Source organism: Mycetomoellerius zeteki, unplaced genomic scaffold (assembly GCF_001594055.1).
Source record: "Mycetomoellerius zeteki isolate Tzet28-1 unplaced genomic scaffold, Tzet1.0 scaffold82, whole genome shotgun sequence".
Taxonomy (NCBI): domain Eukaryota; kingdom Metazoa; phylum Arthropoda; class Insecta; order Hymenoptera; family Formicidae; genus Mycetomoellerius; species Mycetomoellerius zeteki.
Window position 1 is genome coordinate 42,324 of NW_017257851.1, and position 21,937 is coordinate 64,260.

The following is a 21,937-nucleotide window of genomic DNA, read 5'->3' on the forward strand; positions in this document are numbered from 1 at the left end:
ATATATATATATATATATAAATATGTGCCGTCTCACGCAATGAGACGAAGAGATACACGTACACGCGGACACTGCTGTAAATGGTTGTAGTTATTTAAAATAACTATTCTGTATATCGCATAGTATTTAATACGATTATAATTATTTATTAGAGTCTAAGTAATTTATTATTGCTTTGCATTCCAAGAGGACCGGAGACCACGGGACTATACGATTAAATAAGCGAATGTCTTAATATTAACGGTGCTTTTCTAACAGAGCCGATGTCGCATAATATAATTTACAACGGGCGAATTTTCACGTGTAAAACAAAAAAAGGAAAAAAAAAACAATGAGCGTCGAGAGAGATCCATCGGGCAGATTTCTCGCGCGTAAACGAACACGAATTATTACTATCTTCGATCGATATAACATATTTAAGAGCTGTCGCGAAACTACCACTATTTTGTACGCAGGGCACGTATGTTCATTATTAGGAACACGTTCGTCATTCGCACTTTCGATCCTTATTAAATCATTGACGTACAAATCTTTTTAGATACCTTTACAAAAAAAAAAGATGCGCGCGCGCTTGTCGTACTCTCGTGCGGCTCCTCGGAGCGGAATTGTGAACAAAAAAGTGCCTGATTGGGATTATTTCATCGAGGATAAGAGAAAGTTGCGTATATTCGTGCGAGGAGAGGGATAGAAGGCTTTAGTCGGAAAAAAAATGAGAAAAAGAGAGAAAGAAGAACGGAGAAGAGAGCGAAAGGTGTGATTAAAAAATTCAAATGTACAGGACACAGGAGCATGTGTTAACCCGTGTTCACACCATATGTGCTTACCGCTTTAGCGTATATAGCGACGCCTTTACACTGTGATCACGTTTACAAAGAAAATAGTCTTAAAGCTAGAAGATAGACGTAAAGGTATATATCTTAGGGCAAGCGAGAGTACGACGAGCACAGCTTTGAGTGTGAGACAGGCGTTTAGACACCCACGACAAGCCACCCACACACCCACCTTATTCCCTCGACTTCCCCTTTCTCCCCACCTTCCCACAATTTATTTATACATACGAATAAAGATATATTTAAATCGATAAGAATGGAATAAAAAAAATATTGTTGATGTTACTACGGTGTAATGGGTACAATCTAAATACATGAATATTATGTATATAAGGAATAGAACGGAGAGAATTTTTATCGTACACGTCTTATTCTCTTTCTTTCTGGCTCACCAGTCTCCAACTTTCCTGCAATAGAATCCAGGCTTTGTGCGTGACGGCACGTATAAGCTCGCGATTTACGCGTTCTGTTACCTCGTCAAGGATCTTAGAAAGTATTATACATAACACAATTTTCAATAATAATATCGGAAATGTGTGTAGGTGAAAATTAATTGATTCATATTGTATCTCTGCGTCTCAAAACGATATACGCATAATTTTTCAGAAATAGTTGTATAATATTTGTTCCGTAATTTAAATTTAATATCTATTAGTAAAAATATCGAAAGGTATTTGTTTAGCTGCAAGCTATTTAAAATAGAAGGCTTTCCGCAAAAATCAAGATTCAAAATGTTCAAAAGTAAATAGAATGTCACTTTTTTTTATTTGAAAGAAAATAGGTGTTAATCATTTTTTAATTGAAAATTATTTAAAATAAAAGGCTTTCTGCAAAAATTAACTTCTAAAATATTTTAAAAATATAGAATACAGAGATGTAAATAATTTAGTTATATGGTATTTAAAATAGTTTCTCGAATTCAGTTTTAAATAGAATATTTAAAAATAAATGACAATATTTGTATTCTCTATTAGTCGAAGAAGTAATTGGACTAAAAGTTCACACATGAAATAATAACCTCTCTCACGTCTTTATATCCTTGCTAAAAAAAAGTTGATATAAATCACCTGTTTAAATCTGAACTATATGTATTTTATATACGTGACGTTTCCCGGATATCGCAGGTTCTCCGTATATGTCGTCTCCACCGCTTCCAGGAAAGAAATAAAGACAGCCTATCGATAAATGTTATAATCTTACTTTATTGCTTGCGTTACCATGCGTTTATGAATACAGAAGCGCTTTATATTACAGTGTTCGTCGTGTTAAAGCTATCAGAAAGAGGAAGAGAGAAATAAATAGAATCCCCCGGATATATACGATCGTGTCGTTCGTTACTCGAGTTGCCTTCGAGCTCCGGGACACGGCAGGAGACATCGCGTCTCTTCATGACGGTTTTATTAATTTACCAGGGAGAAATAAACAAAGAGAGAAAGAGATAAGTTGCATGTAATCTGACTTGATCAGACGCGTGAAAAACAAATTTCAATTTGTTCATTGTTTTATTGCACTCTCTCTCTTTCTCTTACATAAAATAATTTCGGTTCTGCGCCAATATTGGTAGATAAATGTTTAACGTGGAATAATTTCTCTAATCGAGCATTCTCTGAATTTTCAAATTGCACCATCCAGATGTTATAGCACCATTATAATAATATATAAGAGAAAGATCGGGTAATACAACAGAGTTGATATTGGACAAGAATTGTTTAAAATTTTAGAAGCGTGTGGCAGCATTTATCAAACCCCTGACAAATTTAGCTATACATATATGAAAGCCGAAATCTTTTTATACTAAGAATAAGGACAATGTTACTAAAAAATATATAATTAAAAGGGTGGTTTGGGTGTAAGAAAAATGTTCCATATCATATTACACTTAATTTTTGCCGTCCAAGAAATAAAATCTTCAAAAAAAAACCTAAGATGTCAGATTCACCTGACCTTCCCCTACACATCACGTTAATTATAATAAGAAATTTACGTAAGAATTTACTTCTGATAAGATCTGAAATTTAATAATCAAGTTGTAATTATATAATCGATTACAAAGATTACATTAAGAGACAAATTAATGAGTTTGAGTCATTTAACTTAAATTTTAAGAGAAACTCAACAAAGTTTGTCTAAAACATAAGCATATATTTTAAGAATTGATTACATTGCGACATTCTTTACTAAATAATAATTAGTAATTCTTTCGTTTTCTTTATTCCGATAATTATAACGTGCTTGGAAAGAGTATGGCGCAGCCGATCCAAAGTGTGAGTATTCGATTGCCTGGTTGTCGTAACGAATTACAACTACATTACACTTAATAATATCGAATTACAAAATAGACGTAGTTCGACTTAATGCTTAGCTCCTGTTCCTCCGAATGTGCTGAATTCTTCGTCAAAGATGGACGAATTGAAGACAGTCAACAGAATCTGATCTGCAAGATTGTCTTCGGAATTAATACTAGAAGATTTTATAATTTTCATTTATCTCGACGAGAACATCTCCAAAATTTTTCCCGCGAGTTTCTTCTCCTCGCGAGGATGACTTAATCTGAAAACGCTTTGAGAAGCGCGAAATCGATTCTGTTAGATCCTTATTAGATCCTTGCTGGAGCTCGTCGAGAGATCCTCGGAGGGAGGTACTGATTACAGTTCGTTTGGATATCTTTCGTGCAAAATGATTCCAAGGCCGATATTCATAATTGATTCTTATATTTAAGAATTTTAAGTACAATCTTAAGATATCATGAATCAAATCAGAGAGCCACATTAACATCTTAAAACATTACTTAAGATGGTCACAAAATAAGAACGAACTATGAATACCGATCTAAATTCATGAAAAAACGCACGAAGACCCTACATAGCAAGTCTAAGGGTATGTGATATTCATAGTCCGTTCTTATTTTAATACCGTCTTAAGTAATGTTTTAAAATACTAATACAGCTCTCTGATTGGTTCATGACATTTTAAGACTGTACTTAAGACGGTTTTAAATATAAGATTCGACTATGAATACCGCTCTAAGAGTGCGTTTCGTTTAAGGGAATCTTCCGGACTGGGTGATCCCCGATCAATCGGCGCCCTGATTCGTCTTGTGACTGAGAATGGTCTCGATGTTACGCTGAATCCGCGCGATTTGCGATCGCTTACTCCTCGGTGTCGTTGTGCTCCCTTCTTCGATATACAAGTTGCCGGCCGCTGCCTCTGGCCAGCCAGCCGCCGCTGCAGCCGTCGTCGCTGTCGCCGCCGTTGCTACCACCGGAGTCTCCCGTTTCCGGTCTGCAAGCAGAGTAAACGAATCTTCACCGTCCCCGTTGGTCAAGTGCGAGCGAAGGGAGAAGAAGTTCATCGGGCTCTGCGTTTCGAAACGCAGAGATCTTGTCGCGAACGCGATTTGAGACAATATTTTTGTATAGAATAAAAATTAACTTTTTATTCGGTTGTGTACAGAGATATTTCGCATCTCTTTTATTTATTTACAAGTGATCTGATTCAAGCGGATTAATGTTACTCAAACTCGAAGAATTTTTCGAGAAGAAAAAAGAAGGAACTTAATAAGCAAAAAACATTTCGTAACATTTCTGCAATATTGCAGCAATGTTGTAAGGCATGATGACGCATTTAAAGTTGAAACGCATGACTTTGTTATCGATTAAACCATTTATCAGTTTTACTATCTTGTAATATAAGAAATTGTAGAAAGAGAAAGTAGGATATAAGGATTGAGGTGGAAGATAATTATGAAAAACGTATTATTAGAAGAGATATAGAAGCCATAAAGCTAAAAGACTATTAGTATTTTTGCGTGAAGATTGTGCAATAGCAAGAAAATTATGATATTAATAATAAGATATTAAAATGTGTTAATTAATGCAAAAATTAAAGTAGAATAAAAAAAGAGATCATTATATAAAGGATAAGAAACATACATATGACATTAGGATAACTCCGGCAAATACGCCGCGCTGGGATTTACGCCGCAGAAGTCAGAAAAAATAGAAGGAGTGGGGGTAATTTTCCCGTAACTACTCTGTTACATGCCTTTATGTTATATTAGTATTGTGTTATGATTTCAGATTTTTACTGTTAATATTAATGAATTTATTGTGAGTTGAATCGATTTGTCACTAATAAGTAACGCCATCATAAGTTATAATCTACATAAAATGATTAATGTAGGACGTGTAAAAGACTCAGTGGTTATTTCGTGATACATACGTGTAGTGGAATAGTAAAGCATGTTTGTATTATTAAGCATGTTTGCATTATTTGTAAATTTTTCATGAGCCGTACATACCCTTTTTCCCCCTATGAGTAGCCATATATCCCACCCCTATGAGATATGCGGCAAAAATACAAGGTTTCAAAAAGTTTATTTTTTAATATGAAAAATAAATATTTCGGATTTCTAATATTTTTTTCATAGTAGTAGACAGTACAAAGTTTTTACTGATATATTTCGTTTATTATAAACATAGTAAATAATACTTAATAAATTAAATTTTTGATAGGTGCGGCGTATATACCGGAGTTACCCTATCTTTAATTAAAAGTGATTTGTTATTTTCATTCGTTGGGATCCTTCAAAAACTCGAAATGATTAAAACGTGATCGGCGGCGAGGCTCGAGGGAAGGTACACGCGTCACGTCGGACACGCGCGCGTATTTCGGGAGCACCATGTACATCGCATTACGCTTCCGGTAGCGGCAGGTCCACATATAAATACAACTTCCGAGGCGTGGGAGCGCAATGAAATATTCCGGCCGAGGGAAAAGATCCCGCGCGCGCCCGTCTCGCTTTCCGGCCGAGAGCGTGGCGTATATTGACGCGCCACGCCACACCACGCCACGCCACGCCATGCCACGCACCGGCCGCTGCTAAAATTGGCGACGGATTGATTTTCAGGCTCACGCTCGCGCGGCTTACGCGCGTCAAACTCGAAAGTGCAACAAGGCGACGCGCAGTGGCGAGCTCGGTTAGAGAACTGTAGATATTACGAGAGTAGAGTAATTCTTTTATTTGAGTGAATATCGACAATCGAGTTTTCCTTTTGGCTACCTTCCCTTTTTCATCGAAATCATCTATCGTTCAATGAGCGTTCAGTAATTTTGTAATGGGCATTAGAACTCTAGATTACAAAAGTAACGCAAACGATCGCTATTTTTTTATCTGTATAATGTTGATTCTTGTCTACTAAACTGAGATGAAAGTTAATCTACATTGAAATGGACATAAATCCGATTGCACTGAAAGCCCTTAAATAGCCCTTGTGAGCCGGTATGATTTTGTACCAGAGCGATTCACCCTTAGGCAAAACTGCAATGTGGTGTCACAGTGGAAAATTCCAACGGTAGCGATTCTGCAGCAATAATAGACCTGTTCTTTGTCACTGAACTAAAACTTTTTTCTCGCTTTCGCCAAACTTTAAATATATCGATTTTATTTTAACAATGAGTATACACTAGTTCCGTACAAAAGGACAAACCCAAAAAATTTCGTTAAAATATCAGGATTACACTTCTTTTTTCTTTTGTTCTCGTTGAAGTTTCTCCAATTCTCTATTGTGGACTTTTTGACTTCTCCGTTTCTGGTATTTATGCGCTAACATGTGTAATGATAGCTATTTTTACACATTTCTTTCAATTGGAGATGCAAATTTTTTAAACAACTTTTTGACAAATATTATAATAAATTCCTCCCATTTATATTTAAAAAATATATATTTCCATATATATATTTTTTAAATATACATCTATTTCATCTACTTAAGACTTCCTAGTTCTGAAAATGTTTTTAACTATTATATTTATTGTCTTCTATTTATCTTCATGCAGATGAATGTCAGAGTTTTAAAAGAAATGAATGATTCATTTTTGTAGTATATCGAATAATAGGAAAATTGTACTCTCTAAATTTTTAAAGCGAAATCTCAATTTTCAATTTTAAAAGCCGATATTTATAATCGCGATTCTTATATTTAAAACTGTCTTAAGTATAGTCTTAAGATGTCACGAACCAATCAGAGAGCCAGCGCGTATTAGCATCTTAAGACATTACTTAAGATGAATATTGGATTAGGAGTGAGATTTCACTCTTTAACGTAAGATTCACTCTAAAAGTTTTACTCTATACAATTTAATATTTATTAAAAATTTTTTTGTTTCTTTCAAAATCCTGGCAACAGCCGATAATATCGCCATCAAACAAACTCATGTTATTTATCATCGTTTGATCGTCATTTGATGACAATTAACATTAGCTTAAATTATTTGTTAGGATATAGATAAAATAGAAGGAAGTAAATACAGGTAATATATACTGTATACACAACAAAAAAAATTAAGGAAAAAAAATAAAAATTTCATACAGATAAAACAACAAAAGAAAGAGAAAAAAATCAACAAAAACAGAAATGTATATTGAATATATTTAATTCATTGCGTATCCATCATTTCATTTATAATCTCATCCATTTATTGACCATCATCGCGCATAGCGAGGCAGGACGATGGACTGAACTTTTCTCTCACGCGCGCGAGCGTGGGCCTTGTATTCTCAATTTAATAAGCTCGACTTTCCGGCAGAGAATAGCAAACAATCTCGCTTGAAAAAACACTTTGACCATTTACCGTACTATCTTGTAAACCGTGCTTATTATTCACAAACCCGCCGGCGCTGACGCGACTTTGGCGCGCGCTAAAGTTAGAGCGCGGCGTGCGGTGCCGAGTCGCGCTGCGCGTATGAATGAAGGCAGACAAACGCCCGAACGGTTCGAACAATCGCGTCATTTTGTTTTCGCGCACGAATAAATAATTCTCTCGCGGCGAGAGTGCAGCGTAGCGAGTCTCATCCCGTCTCGTCTGTTTTTAAGATCCGTCCGTCTGCACTGCAGACAGCCGCCGTCTCCCAAAATACCGCGACGCGGCGCGATTCGAACGCGTGCGAAAATCCGCATTCTGACGTAACGCACGTGCGCGTTTCTCCCCCCGTGGCGATCTTTGCAATTTATCACGCGTACGGATGCGATAGATATCACAGAAGACCGCGGCTTTGGTCGGTTTCGGCGAAACACGAAGGTCGGAACTTATAACGTCTCGGAAATTTCCAGGACAATTTATAAAGACACAAACCTGACGCGCGTTTTCAATTTTATAAAAGAACGCAACCGGGGTTTAATTCTGCACATCGAAATTCTTAAAAAAGACCGTCTTCAGTTTTCGTTACAAAATTGAAAGTTTTAATTTATTTAAGAGAGAAATTAAAATTACAGGATTGAGAAATATATCGGATCATATTGATTGACGATGTGTCAATTTATATTCTGAGAAGAAGAGAAATGCTTACATAGGACGTGTGAAAAATTTATCCATATATACACTAAAAAAATATTAAATTTTAATGAATACTTGTTTAAGTAGTTCTAAGTAAATATTTACTAAATGTAAACATGTATTTATTTGATACAAAAGTAATTTGATTTAATCTATCATTTTTTTATCAAGGAAATATTTATTTACTGTAAGTAAATGTTTAGTTGACATTATTCAAATAAGTATTTATTAAAATTTAGAATTTTTTTTTCTCAACGTAGCTGTATGTATATCCGTCCCCCTGTATTCGAGATCCCCCCGTCCGTTCCATGGCAAAGATGCGGAACGTGATGTTACGTATTATGCAAATATCGCGTATCGTACGTAGCGGAAACGAACGCGTAAAAGAATAATGTGTTGAATGAAAGTTCGTTAATGAGCCACGTGCCAAGTATGTGTGTCAACACGGAATCTCTTCCCCTCCCGCCATATATAATCTAGCACGCATGAAAACCTTCGTAGCGGAAGATACGTTCTAATGTCTTGAACATATTACACCCACACTCACTTACATTGTAGACATGACCGATTTTATTTCGGATCGTCTTGATTTTATCGTTTTAATCTAAGATTCTAATCGACTTGACCGATCAAAAGTAGATCGAGATTCGTGTCTCGGATAGATGACTAAAACACTTGGTCTACAAAAGTGTAGTGAACCTTTAGCCTTTTACTGTAAACTCTAAATTATGACGTTTTTTCAGGCAAAAAAAGTTTTCAACGCTTAAACTGTAATCCCTACACAGAAAGAATGATTTTACTGAAGCATTTAAAAGTTTAGCTATAGATACAAATCTGAAAATAATTCCCATACAGCACAGAATTTATAGCAATATCGCTGCAAAATCTCTGCAATGCTGCTGTAACATGCAATGTTGCTGCAATATTGCAGCAGTGTTGCTGCAACTTATGTGCAACTTTGTGCTGTAGGGGTTTTGTTGAACCATTAAAATAATTATGTAGGACGCACAAATTAATTGCTAGACTAAAAATATTTTTTACAGCATTGCTCCATCATGTTTGAGTTTCATTGACTGTTAATTATTTTAACAGTCCAACAAAATTATTTTCAGATCTGTATCTAACTAAATTTTTAGATACTTCAACAAAATCGTTCTTTCCTTGTATTATAGATCAAGTCTAATACTTAAGCGACGTATTCCCCGCCCCTGCCTGCAAAGAGAAAAAAGAAACAAAGACTTCCGGCGTGCTGACAACCGGACGGTACTTCACAATCATCCCGTGTGAAACGCGCGCGCGCGTGTGAAGCTCATTCAAGTGCGGTGCGAGTTAAGCGAATTTATTGTGTGCTTGAGATTGTCAGCCGTCCCCCGCGCGATCGTACCCGTCCATTTGTCGTCCGGTCCCCCTCCCTCCCGGTCTTCCTTTCGGCGCACAAAATGATCATTGCGAACGTGCACGCAACTACATCTTACACGACCGCGCGCAATGGAAGTGTTGATTGCAAAAGCGACGAGCATATGTAACGACGCAGACCGAATTTTACGTCTCGATTTTACCCTCGTGCCTACCGAAGTTGAGCAACGTGCTCGCTTATACTCTAAATATTTCTCATGCAATTCGACAATGTTGACTTTTCAAGTAAAATAAGTGAGTACTTAAAATATTAGGAAATAAATTAATTTATGTGTGATATTTAATTTGTAGGAGATTTAAATTTTTTGTTTAAATGAGAGAAGAGATTTTGTACTCCAACACTGAATGTAAAATTAAATAAAATAGTTTAATAACAGATAAATAAACAATAATAAACGAAATTCGACTAATATTTTAATATACACGAACAATAAGTAGAAATAAGCTTATTTTATCAAAGCTGGATTTTAAGACTTATTAATATTTCTGCGTTTATATATTTCTTCAATTGAAAAATAGCTTATATATTTGAAATAATTAAAACATTTAAAAATAAACGTGCATCTTTAATTTTATAAGTATGACAACCGGCTATATGTCACTTTTGATTTTTGACAGTATGTATTTGGAATATATGTATGGACGTAAGTGGTATCTTCACCGCTAAGCACTGTCGAGTATTCAACCTCTATCTAAACGTACATCAATCGCCTAGAGAAGAGTGACGACCAACTCTCACAGGTGGTAACATCAAGTAGTCGTCGTCGCAAAGATTTATAGCTACAAACAGAGGTCTTAAAATTCTGCTTACCTAAAAGCTTCTCGAGATACTGACATCTGGTTTCGGGATCACCTGGATTCATCGGTGCCCCTGCGACCAACTCGGCCAGTTCCGCCTTCACCATCAGGTTCAACCTGGCTGAGATTTCCTCGAGACCCGCTGCAACAAAAATTATAACCCAGTCAGCGATGCGCCACGTACTTAAATACACCAAATCGTTCTTTCTATAAATATAAATATTCTTCAAATATTGTAAATTTTTAACAAATATTATAAATCAGACAGTTCCGCGAATCTTATCTCGTAGAAGGTATTGTTTAAAATATCTTACGAACGTAACTTTTATTTCGTGTACTGTAAATTTAATACGTAGCATAATTTTATAAATGCTTAAAGATTTTATTCTACATATGTGTACTTTTACAATTTTGAAAGTATAAAGTGTACTTATTAATTATGCTTAAAAAATTTTACTTTAAATCAAAGTTAGAGATCATCCAAATAAAAATACTAACTTTATAGTTTTTTATATAAAATTATAACAATTTTGAAATAAATCATTCGAATAATTCCATCAAAAATTATAAAAATTACACAAATATTAAAAATAACTATAGTCTAAAATTTAAACTTTTTTATATAGAAGACTTTCTCATTGAATAGTTCAATTAAAAAACATTTGTCTATTAATATATTAATTAAATATTTCGTGTATATTTATCTCTGTTGAGATATAATGTGTAGATTAATATACACATGTGCAAATTAGACGGCGTGACGTCATCCGAATAAAATCCCTTGACAGCGTAAAGATGCATTTGCAGCGCGCATTACATTAAAACGAGTGCAGTCGACGTGGAATGCGTCGAGGACGTTTGTGGAATGCGGCTCGATTTTCTCCGGAGCCCTATGGTGTATACGTTCGGTTCCCCTAATGGCTTCCGACTCGAGCAGTATCCTCATAAGTCCTCGACCCCTCTTGCTTCTCTGACCGCCATTCCTAATCAGAAGCACCGGGTGGGCCGACCGTCAGCCGCAATCAAACGGTACCGATTACACACGCATACCGAGCGTCCGTTTCACGGTTGCCAATCATGTTCATTTTATAAAAGCATAGGTGCGAAAATAACGCCATTTTTCACTCTTCCTTTGTGGTGTATATTAATAAAATCGATCGAAGTCTCAATAAACACACAGTTCATATGCTAAATGCTGGACAAGTAAAATAAAGAAAAATCAGATGCGTGTGTGCACTTTTATTTTTATTTTTTTTTTAAACTTTAAAACGTAATGCTTTCACATTCTTTTCCAAGTTATATCTTATATTTCAACTAGTTTATTAAAATAAAATTCAGTGTACTTTTCAAGAATACATTTATTCTATATTTTTAAAAATAAAATCTTATCACGTGAATTTTCAGCATTAAAATCTGATATACTTTTAATCAGTCTTAACTGAATTAAGAGTTTCTCTCATCTCCGTTTGTCGAATACTCGTATTTACCTATCAATTCATTTATCTGCTCATGAAATGTGAACTTCGATAAATATTTTCTGAAAAATGAATGAAAAGGAGCGAAAAAATAAAAAAAGTTAGATAGATATATGCTTTCTCCTACTGTTGTTTGGAGAGAATAGCGAGAACGATAGCGATTACGACTCGCTTTGATAATACGAACTTCCGGCGACAACGCAATGACATGTACTATAAAATATGATCAAAGTTACAGGTAGGATACAGCAATTGTAACCGTTTTTATTAATATTAGACATACAATACATAAATCGCCCGCGCGGACACGCGATTATACCATGTGTAATTAGTATTAATTAGCTATGTACATAATTCGCGAGCAATAAATATTAATGGAATTACAATTGCAATAAAATCCAGCGGATTTCGCGTGCAACACGCTCGAAGTAGCCTCGAAATGTTATTTTTACATGAGAATGTCTTTCCGAAACGCGGAACGAGGTTGTTATTCGAGATTCGTCCTGCAAAAAATATGTATTAATTTTTTAAATAATTTTTTATAATTTTCGCTTCTTGCAATCCTATTTTCTCTTTTGCATTTCTCTGTGTTTTCTATTTGTGTATTGCTAACCACGTCGTACTCTCATTCATCTTGTTCGATGCTTATTTGCACTGTTAGAAATGTGACCACGAGCTTCCTTTACACGTAAATGAAGCTTGTGGTTATGAACGAAATTAAAAGTAATAAATGATTTAACTGAAAATTAAGTTACAGTAGTTACTTAAATATAATGAACGTGTACATTAAATTTATGAAATTTAACGTACTTTTCATAAAATTTTCTGGAAAGTACATTAATGTTCATGAAAAATACATTAAATTTCATATACATGTACACAAATATACATTTCAGTTATAAACACATTAAATTTAATGTAATGTCATGAAATTAAGTTCAAATTGTGTAAGTTAAAAGTATATTAATTTTCATGAAATTTGTAACAGTGTGTTTTTAACGATATTGATGTTAATTTTGTCTTGAAATATAGCATCCTGTTAAGATTCTTAATTTGGAAAAAAAAAACATACAATTCGCCCTCGAGTATTTTTCGCGCTGCCGACACGCCGTTACAACGCTCGGCGTGCGTTTCGCCGAAAGTGTAGATTTGAAAGGCGATACACGCGCGCGCACCCGCCGGACGGACGAGAGGCTTCATTCATACGGCGTTCATTAACGAAACGTGGCTGAATCGGTTCCCACAAACGTACACGCGATACGTAGTGCGATACGTCGGCTCGCAGAAGGAGAGGCGAAAAGAAAGAGAAGGAGTGAAAAGAAGAGGCGTATACAGCGACGACGGGGAGAGTTCCTGCGAGGAGGAGTTCTGCGTACTGTTCGAGCAGGAGTTTTGCGTTATGCAAATGCAGATAGTAACGTTGTATACACGTGCAACACGCCGTCGAGTGTCTGCAAGAGTTGTTACGCGATTCCGATTCACTCCTTACGTGAGCCGTGATATACATATGGATTATATGTGGTGTCTGCCGAAAACAGCACGTATTTTTTTCTCAGACAACTTTGGCTGTGCAATTCTATCAATATAGATTAACTTTAATCTCAACTTAATTTACTTTTTACCTTCTAATTTTTAGAATTAGAAAAAATAAAATGTTAAACCGAGATTCAAGTTAAAATCTACATATACGTTGATAAAATTGGATATATTTGCAAAAAACGTTATGCCCTGCAGATTCTGAAAACTAATATCCTTCATTATAATATGATATTCTATAAATTCTTTGGAATGGAATCTCACTCTGAAGAGTGAAAATTGAGCCACTCTTGAAAAAGAGGATATAATTATAATATTTCCTAAACAGGTACAGGAGAATTTTCTTTCAAGCAAATTTTAGAAATAATGCAAAAAAACATTTATAGCAAGATAGATATTTAAGGGCTAATCATTGTTACGTTGTTTTTTTATTTTTGATCATGTTTTTATATTATCGATTTAAGAAATTTTCTAGGATACAAAGCTGAAATTATACAGTAACTCGCAGAGAGAATGAATTTAAATCGGAAAAACTGAAAGATCAACTCGCTTTGATTCAATTTTTTATATCAAGTATGAATAAATAAATGGAATTATGAATGGAACAAGCTACTCGCCTCTTTCTTTTTTCCATTTTCACCAATAAAAATCTCGATAAATATATTTAATTGTAGAATTATTTTTCACCTTTTAAAATTCATTTTAATTTTAATACAATTATACTTAAGAAAATAAATATTTCGTTGTTTCGATCGTAAAAAAATAAGTAAATTCTACGAAGCTCCATTCGAAAACAGCCCATAGAGAGTCAGCTCATCGTTACCGTTAATCGATTCGCACCTGAGGAACAATCGTTACTTATATTTTGGGGTGTAGCAAACACGGAACAATAACGACGCGACGGCGTGGGCGACGTTACGCACTGTGCGTTGGACGTTGGTTGGGGAACGTCATATCCGGGCGCGGTAGGTCGATCCAAGGTGAGGAGCGGCCGTGATCGGCCCTCTAATGAAGAAAATCCCGCCATGCATTTTAAGGGACTTTGTCTCTCTCTCTCTCTGTTTCTGTCTCTCTCTTTCTGTCTCTCGCCGACCTGCGTGAATGTATACTTGCACCTGTATTCTTTCCGCGAACATCCCGACAACGCGGCTCCCTTTGCTTCGCGAGATACTGATCCTTTCCCTTCCCTGTTTCGGAAGGAGGTATCGTGGATGCATAGCAATCAATTAGGGTAGGAGCATAAATTCTCGTTTAACGCATATTAAGGCATAAGAAAATCAACCAAGCAGATTCTTTTCTTTTATGAAAAGAAAGGAAATGAAGGACTTTAATTAGTTTATATTCTTGTTCATTGTGCGTTATGCGTTATGTAAGACTCGGTTTCCGCCCTTATTCTTATTACGTGATGCGACGTCAAAAAATGCGCGACCAGGCGCGCGATTAAAAATTAAAACCGTTATAGGTACCGATAATGAATTATTCAAGATTTTGCGGAGAAGAAATAATCCATACAACACACACAAGCTGCGGTAACATTGCTGCAACATTATTGAAACGTTGCAATGCACAGAAAAAAAAGTCAAAATATTCACAAGTAAATGTTACATGTGATGTTTTTTTCGATATTCATTGATTATAAAAAATGATGACGAAATTTAAGTATTTCTGTGAAACGTATCTTATTATAATGGACATTTAATCTTAAGATCAAGGAGATGTTCGGATAATAGATGTATTAGAGTAAGATATATATTTTTATGTTTTGCAAATTTTGTGCTGAAGATGGCTAAAAACAATAGCCGAAACGTTCATAATTTATACCAATTTTGTAACAGCTATTAAATAATTATTTATAGAACTTTTGCTCACTACTTACAGCGTTGACTCCATATTAGCCCTTTTTCATTAATTTTATATATATTAATTTTATATATAATTATAAGGAATCTAATTATTTATTTCCTATTACTTTTTTGTATCTTATAATATTGTATAAAAATAAAATAGATTTATTTGCTGGAAATAAAATTTTATTTTCGCCACATATTTATATAAGGACTTATTTCAATAAAATAAACATTATAATTCACAAATAAATTTTTAGCTTTTTTTCAGTGTATCGTTGTAATATTGCTGGACTAATCTGTGCTGTATGAAGACCGACGATTAGAATATTTGAAGAATGCGAAGAGTTCGAATTTTTTTAGAAATAATTATTTCGATTATATCTAATGTGTCCTAATTGTTTCTATTATCCTACGTTATATATTATTTCTCTTGATGTTTTCTTACCTGGCTCGAAGTTCCTCTTCATCCGCCGCCATTGCCTCGCGTAAACGATAGCCGAGCATCCCGCTACCAGGAAGAATACTATGCAGGCGCATACCGCAAGGACCAGAGCACCGGTCTGCCAGTCCCACGGTAGATTGTCTTCGACGGCCGATTTTCTCCTCTCCCGAGGATCATGCGGGGTCTGCGTATCATAAAGTCAGCGTGTTAAGACCGGGACACGGATCTTCGTATAACACATAATGCATAAAGCATTAAATAATCAACCAAGTTTTTTATTTCATGAAGCCTTTCATTTCATGGAAAGGAAAAAATGAAAGACATTGATTGATTCATTTTCTTTTTTCCGAAAAAATTATTTAACTGCACCATGATAAGGTTTATTTCTTATTATTTACTTTCGAAACACGACATGGAATGCAATCGGACTTTGGCAATGCGATTCTACGCTGCATAGTAAATAGAGCGAAAGCAATGGCCAGCTTTCGCCAACTCGAAACGCACGCTGATTGTTTTATGCTTATTAATGGGGGATTGATTTTTCTTGGTATGTTGGAGAAACTAATCTATTGTTCCGATGCGTTAATCAGGAATTAATTCACTTAAAAGTCGATTGATAATAAATTAATTGTGCCTTTTAATCAGCATATATTAAATAAGCCCCATAGTGTTCTGTATTACAGTAACTGTATTACAGATTTTGACGTCAGTTCTGGAGGGTTAATATCATACTGTTTTTCGTGGAATTAATCACAAAATCTTTTTTCAATTCTATATTCCCGCCTTCCTGCCTATATTACAAGATTTTCTATCAATTAAAATTAAACGATTAAAATAGAAACTATAACTGATATTATGAGATCAAAGACTTAAAAATTCTGTAAAACTAATTCGAAATTACTTTCGATTCCTGCGAGGCGGAGACCGGCTCCTTGTCGCCCAAACTTCCGTCGCCTTCACGACCGGGATTGATGAGATTATCGGCTTCCACGAAGGGCCGTTCTTTCGTCCTCTCTTCAGAGAAGCGTAGGAACGCGTTCGAGGTGACGGCCCCATCGTCATCGCCGGCTCGCGAGGGCCTCTTCCTGGCCGTCGACGACAGGAAGGACCAGTCGAGCTCGAACGCTGACAGTGGACCGCATATCGCGTCCTTGTGAATCACACACGGACTCAAGATGAACTCGGGGGCGCATCGAGTACACGGCCAGCATGAGGCGCGTTCGGTGGACCAGAACTCCAAACCGGGCCTACAAATTGGATGCTGCTGCTGCGACTGTGGCGGCGGCTGCTGCTGTGGCTGCGGCTGTGGTTGCTGGGTGCCGGATGTTGCGGCTCCGGGGGCGGCGGAGGACTCGCACAGGCCGACGAATATCGACACCAGGGTCAACAGCAACCCGGGACAGGATTCCCTTGGCATTACCTGCGATCATTATTACACACGAAGTTGGTCAGGGCGCGATTGATCATCAACAAATCTCTCTCTCTCTCTCTCTCTCTCTCTCTCTCTCTCTCTCTCTCTCGCTTTTTCAACGCATTATGATATTTGTATCTCCGTATAGAAATCGTGAGGACTTCTGTTTATTTGATAAATTAAGGCCGATTCCACCAATGTAAGATTTTAATCCCGGTTCAATTTATTCTTTATCTTCTTCTAATTTTAAAGAATTAGAAAAAGATAAACCGTAAGTTAAACCAAAATTAAAGTTAATCTTACAATGATAAAACTGGACTGACGTTCATTTCTACCTATGTGTAGATTAACTTTAATTTCAGTTTAATTTCCTCTTTATCCTTTTCTAATTCTTAGAATTAGAAAGAAATAAAAAATAAGTTAAATCAAGATTAAAGTTAAGTTACATTATTAGAAACAAATGTAAGTTAGTTGTATATTTAATTGTGACTTAAATTCATCAGTTTAATTAATCGATGGTTTGGTTCTGTTAATTTGGTTGCTTGATAAGATACATGTGTGTGTGATTTATGGAATATTTATTTTAAATACACAGTATTTTAAATACACGGAAAGAAACGATTTTGTTAAAATGTCTAATAAAAATTTAACTAGATATAGATCTGAAAATAATTTTATTAGACCATCAAAATAATTACGTAATAATTTCAAATATGAGCAATGCTGTAAAAAGTTTTGATATTCTAGCAACTTTGAATGTCCTATATAATTATTTTGATGATATACAAAATTGTTTTCAAATACCTGTACCTAACTAAATTTTTTAATTTCAGCAAAACTACCCTTTCCGTGTAGAGAAGAATTAATCTAAAGAGTTAATCTAAATCATATATAGGTCAAAATGAGAAGAGCAGTCCATGTCATTTCAATCTATTATATTTATTATATCGGATATTTTTTTTAAATATTCAGAAGATTTTAAATTAAATAGGAAAATTTTAGATATAACCAATACTTTAATAAATAAAATATTATAATGAACGTATAAATAAATATTTATTCTTGACAAAGAAGTGGAGAATGATAAAATTACCTTTTGCAAATAAAATAGCATTTTGATTTATAAAAAAACTAATTAATTTGTCATCAATCATTTTTAATTTATTGCTTCAAAATAGTCAAACTATTATTTCTCTTTACGGTTGAGATCTTTTCCGCTAAGATCGAAAGTTTCGAACCGCGGAAAGCCGTTCGATCTCACGTTCGCACGTGGCAGACAACAACAAGCTTGTCATCTCTCCATCGCGTTGCGAACGTAATAATGGAGAGTCGGCGATGTCGATCGCGGTCGATCGGCGTAATTCGAGCGTATAAAGCCGCTCTTTAGGCCGCAAAAGCGCTCGGACCGTTTCCACTTCCGGCTCGTTCGCGATGTAATTACATCCGCCGTTGAATCGCGATCCATCTACGTCATAGCTTGCGGCCAGCCGTCTACGCGCCTTCGTTTCCACGCACGAGCGAGCGTGTATGCCGTTGCTATTGTGTGTGTAAATCGTATGTGTCTACAATCGTGTGGCGACCATCGTGTGTGGGTGCTGGATGCACAGAAAACTTATACAATCTGCAGATTTTGTGTGATCCACTGTACATGGTGCGCATCATGAGCTGCGTCCATCAATGCACTGTCTATACGACGAGATTATCCCCGTAATTAACACCAGAACCGCGGGTCTAAATTAACCTAATTGCGGTTCAAGATAAATCTAATTTTTTACGAGAGAGGATTGTCACCATAAAAGTAAAATTACTTGGTAATTAATTATGATTATTTATGAAAAGTCACAAAAATTCAAAGCTCCACGTGCAAATCCAAATAAACTGAAAAAGAAAAATTATCAAATGGATCAAAAATGGCACAGCCGCGGTTCCAGTGTTAATACGCCGAAACTCCTCTGTGGCGAAAATTCAACTTCAGTGTATTTTAATTATTAATTATGAATTCAATTATAACGAATGTTTCTATGTTTATTATACCTTTTGAAGAATTGTTAAGAATTACTGCAAGTGTAGCGTAAAGAATTCTCTGTTCATTATTGAGATATCAGTAATGATAGATCAGTAAATTTTTTTGTCAAATAATGTAATTTGAGAATAAATTGCTTAATTAAGGACTAAGACAAATTTTTTCTCAAAATTTAAAATCCTTTTAATGGCAAGCTACTATACCCTTAAAGAGCCTATTTGCCAAAAATTTCGCATCCCAAAGTTGACCTATTTTTTTAGTCGAAAAATCGACCAGCGGTCTTTAATGGGTTAATTAATGAAATGTCAAGATACAACTTGATTCAGATTTACTTTATAAAACCAATGCGTAACATAATTAATGAATAAAAAAATAGATGCTTATTGCAATTATATATAAATATAGATATATATACAATTATAATTGTTCTTGTTGAAACCAATGTTATTCATGTATTATAGCAAAAAAATTCACGCGGCTCTCAGTACTAAAAGTGAACCATTAAAAAAAAAAAAGAATTCAGAGTACCCACTAAATTCAGCGTGCGTCAATCGACCGAAATAAGCGCGCGTGCGTTATTTTTGTGGCTATAAATGCATCCGCCGAAAGTGTACGCGAACTTTTTCGTTATCTAACGGTGATCCGATAGCGAGCCTTTTCAATGGAAGTGGTCTCTTTTTCGTGTAGCTCGCGCAGAAAGGCAAGCATTGTTTGAACCAAAGGCGAAAAGAACGGAAGGAATAGAATTTCTCAAATAAAAATTTGAACACCCTATTAAACAAACTTGGATTGAGATCTGCTATATGTTTCAAGTTAACTACGAAGAAATTTATATTTTATTATTTATCTTTTGTTGTTAAACATACTTATTTTTCAGATTTTCTTTATTATAAAAACAAAATTTAAACCTTTTAGATTTTATGCGATATTTACACAATATCCAGTCTATGTTGTTTTCGTGACAAAACGTGCAAGAATTAAAATTCCGTCTAATAAAATGCATACAGTAATATTTCGAAAGATTAACAGACTTAAAACTATTGTTCACTCATTAATACTCTCAGATTATAACGTTAGAAGTGAGAAAATACAAAATAAAAAATAATAAGATTGAAAGACCGCTTATGTTAAATACATTAAGAAGCGCCAATAACGGTCTGAACGTTAAGATGTTGAACTATTTTAAATTCATTTTTAAATTAATTAATTTTCAGAAATTATAATTGCGTGCCGATATGGTTGTCGGACTTTCAACTCAATCAAATGTGAAATATTAATAATCCCTCCAAAATTTCCAACTTAAAAACTGTAATAAACTTATTGCGAGTAAGTTTATTACAATCAAATGTGAAATATTAATAATTCCCCCAAAATTTCCAACTTAAAAACTGTAATAAACTTATTGCGAGTAAGTTTATTACAGTTTTTAAGCTGGGAATTTTGGAGGGATTATTAATATTTCAGATTTGATTGCGTTGAAAGTCCGACAACCATATCGGCACGCAATTATAATTTCTGAAAATTAATTAATTTAAAAATGAATTTAAAATAGTTCAACATCTTAACGTTCAGACCGTTATTGGCGCTTCTTAATGTATTTAACAAAATAAAAATTCTTTAAAATGTATTAACATGGAAACATATTTCAATCGATAGAACCGACTTATAAAATATACCGAAAACTCTTCTTTTGTTTCATTAGTTAATAAAAACCATAATCTAGAAATAAATTATGTATAACCGAAGATGAAATAAACTATATTCACAGCTATGATAAACTGTCAAATTAATAAATATATAAAATATATAAGTATACGATTTAATTTCGTCCCAAAATAAAAACTTAGTTTTCGGTATATTTTACACATCTATTTCTATCGATTACAAGTATTGTTTTTACTGAAAAAATATTTATATTCAAGTATAAAGTTGCAAGAATTATTCTTTTGCTTCCAACATTGCAATAATCCGAGATGGTTATAGTGATGAGTACAACAGGAGTCTCAAGACGATCTTGAATATAAAATCGGACTATGAATATCGACCTAGAAGAATGGTACGTGTTACGCGATATACCTGTCATTTATACGCGCGAGAAGCCTGCATAAAGATGCTCCTCGTCCATTTCAAATCGCCGCATGTCATATTTCTCCCGCGGGCACGCACATAAGTGCGTCCACGTATGTATGCACGCAATCGCGCGATCAGAATGCAACGCGACACCCCGCGATCCGCTCGCGGGATTCGCTCGCTCTCGTGGGACTCCGGTCGCTCGTTCGTCGCAAATGCAATCTTCCGCCGCCGAGCTCATCTCTCCGTGATTAGGATGCCAATTGCACGCTTCGAAAACGATTACGGACACGAGTCGGTTGTCACGGTGAGGCAACAGCATCGCTCGTGTGCCGTGTACGGGGGAGAGGCCTCGGCAAGACGGATTGTTCGCAACCTTGTTCGAATAAAGGAATCTCTAATGGAAAATAGTAAAACTATTGTATGTACACTTCGAATTTATTGCGAGATTTCGTAAAGTATTATCTTTCATTCGACGAAATTGTGATTTTGGGTAATATAGAATCCGCGAAACGCTGAATTTTAGAAATAACGAAAATCAAATGATATTAATTTACAACATACGTTTCTGATCGATCGTTTATTAAATGGTATCTCTCGTCGCTGTCCCGTCGCCGTCGACAAATGGCTTAACACGGCCACATGTGTGCCTCTAATAATAGTAACTAAAAAACTGCCCTGACTCCAGGGAATAAGGGCCTAAACCGGTTTATATGTTCTTCAACCTTGCATCTTATAGGCTCAGACGCGACGC

At 35.3% G+C, this 21,937-nt stretch overlaps 1 protein-coding gene across 2 annotated transcripts in view; it reads right to left on the bottom strand.

The window, feature by feature from the left end:
• Nucleotides 1-3,811: 3,811 nt before the first annotated feature.
• Nucleotides 3,812-21,937, bottom strand: part of wgn (Tumor necrosis factor receptor superfamily member wengen) — a 24,964-nt gene continuing 6,838 nt past the window's right edge. For both annotated transcript variants that reach the window (XM_018459316.1, XM_018459315.1), the window contains exons 2-5: nt 16,581-17,099; nt 15,683-15,863; nt 10,393-10,521; nt 3,812-4,112 (exon numbers count right to left, since the gene is read on the bottom strand). In XM_018459316.1, the coding sequence (XP_018314818.1) occupies nt 3,904-4,112; nt 10,393-10,521; nt 15,683-15,863; nt 16,581-17,096 (1,035 nt within the window). In that variant the 5' untranslated portion in view covers nt 17,097-17,099 and the 3' untranslated portion in view covers nt 3,812-3,903. The remainder of the gene's footprint in view (nt 4,113-10,392; nt 10,522-15,682; nt 15,864-16,580; nt 17,100-21,937) is intronic.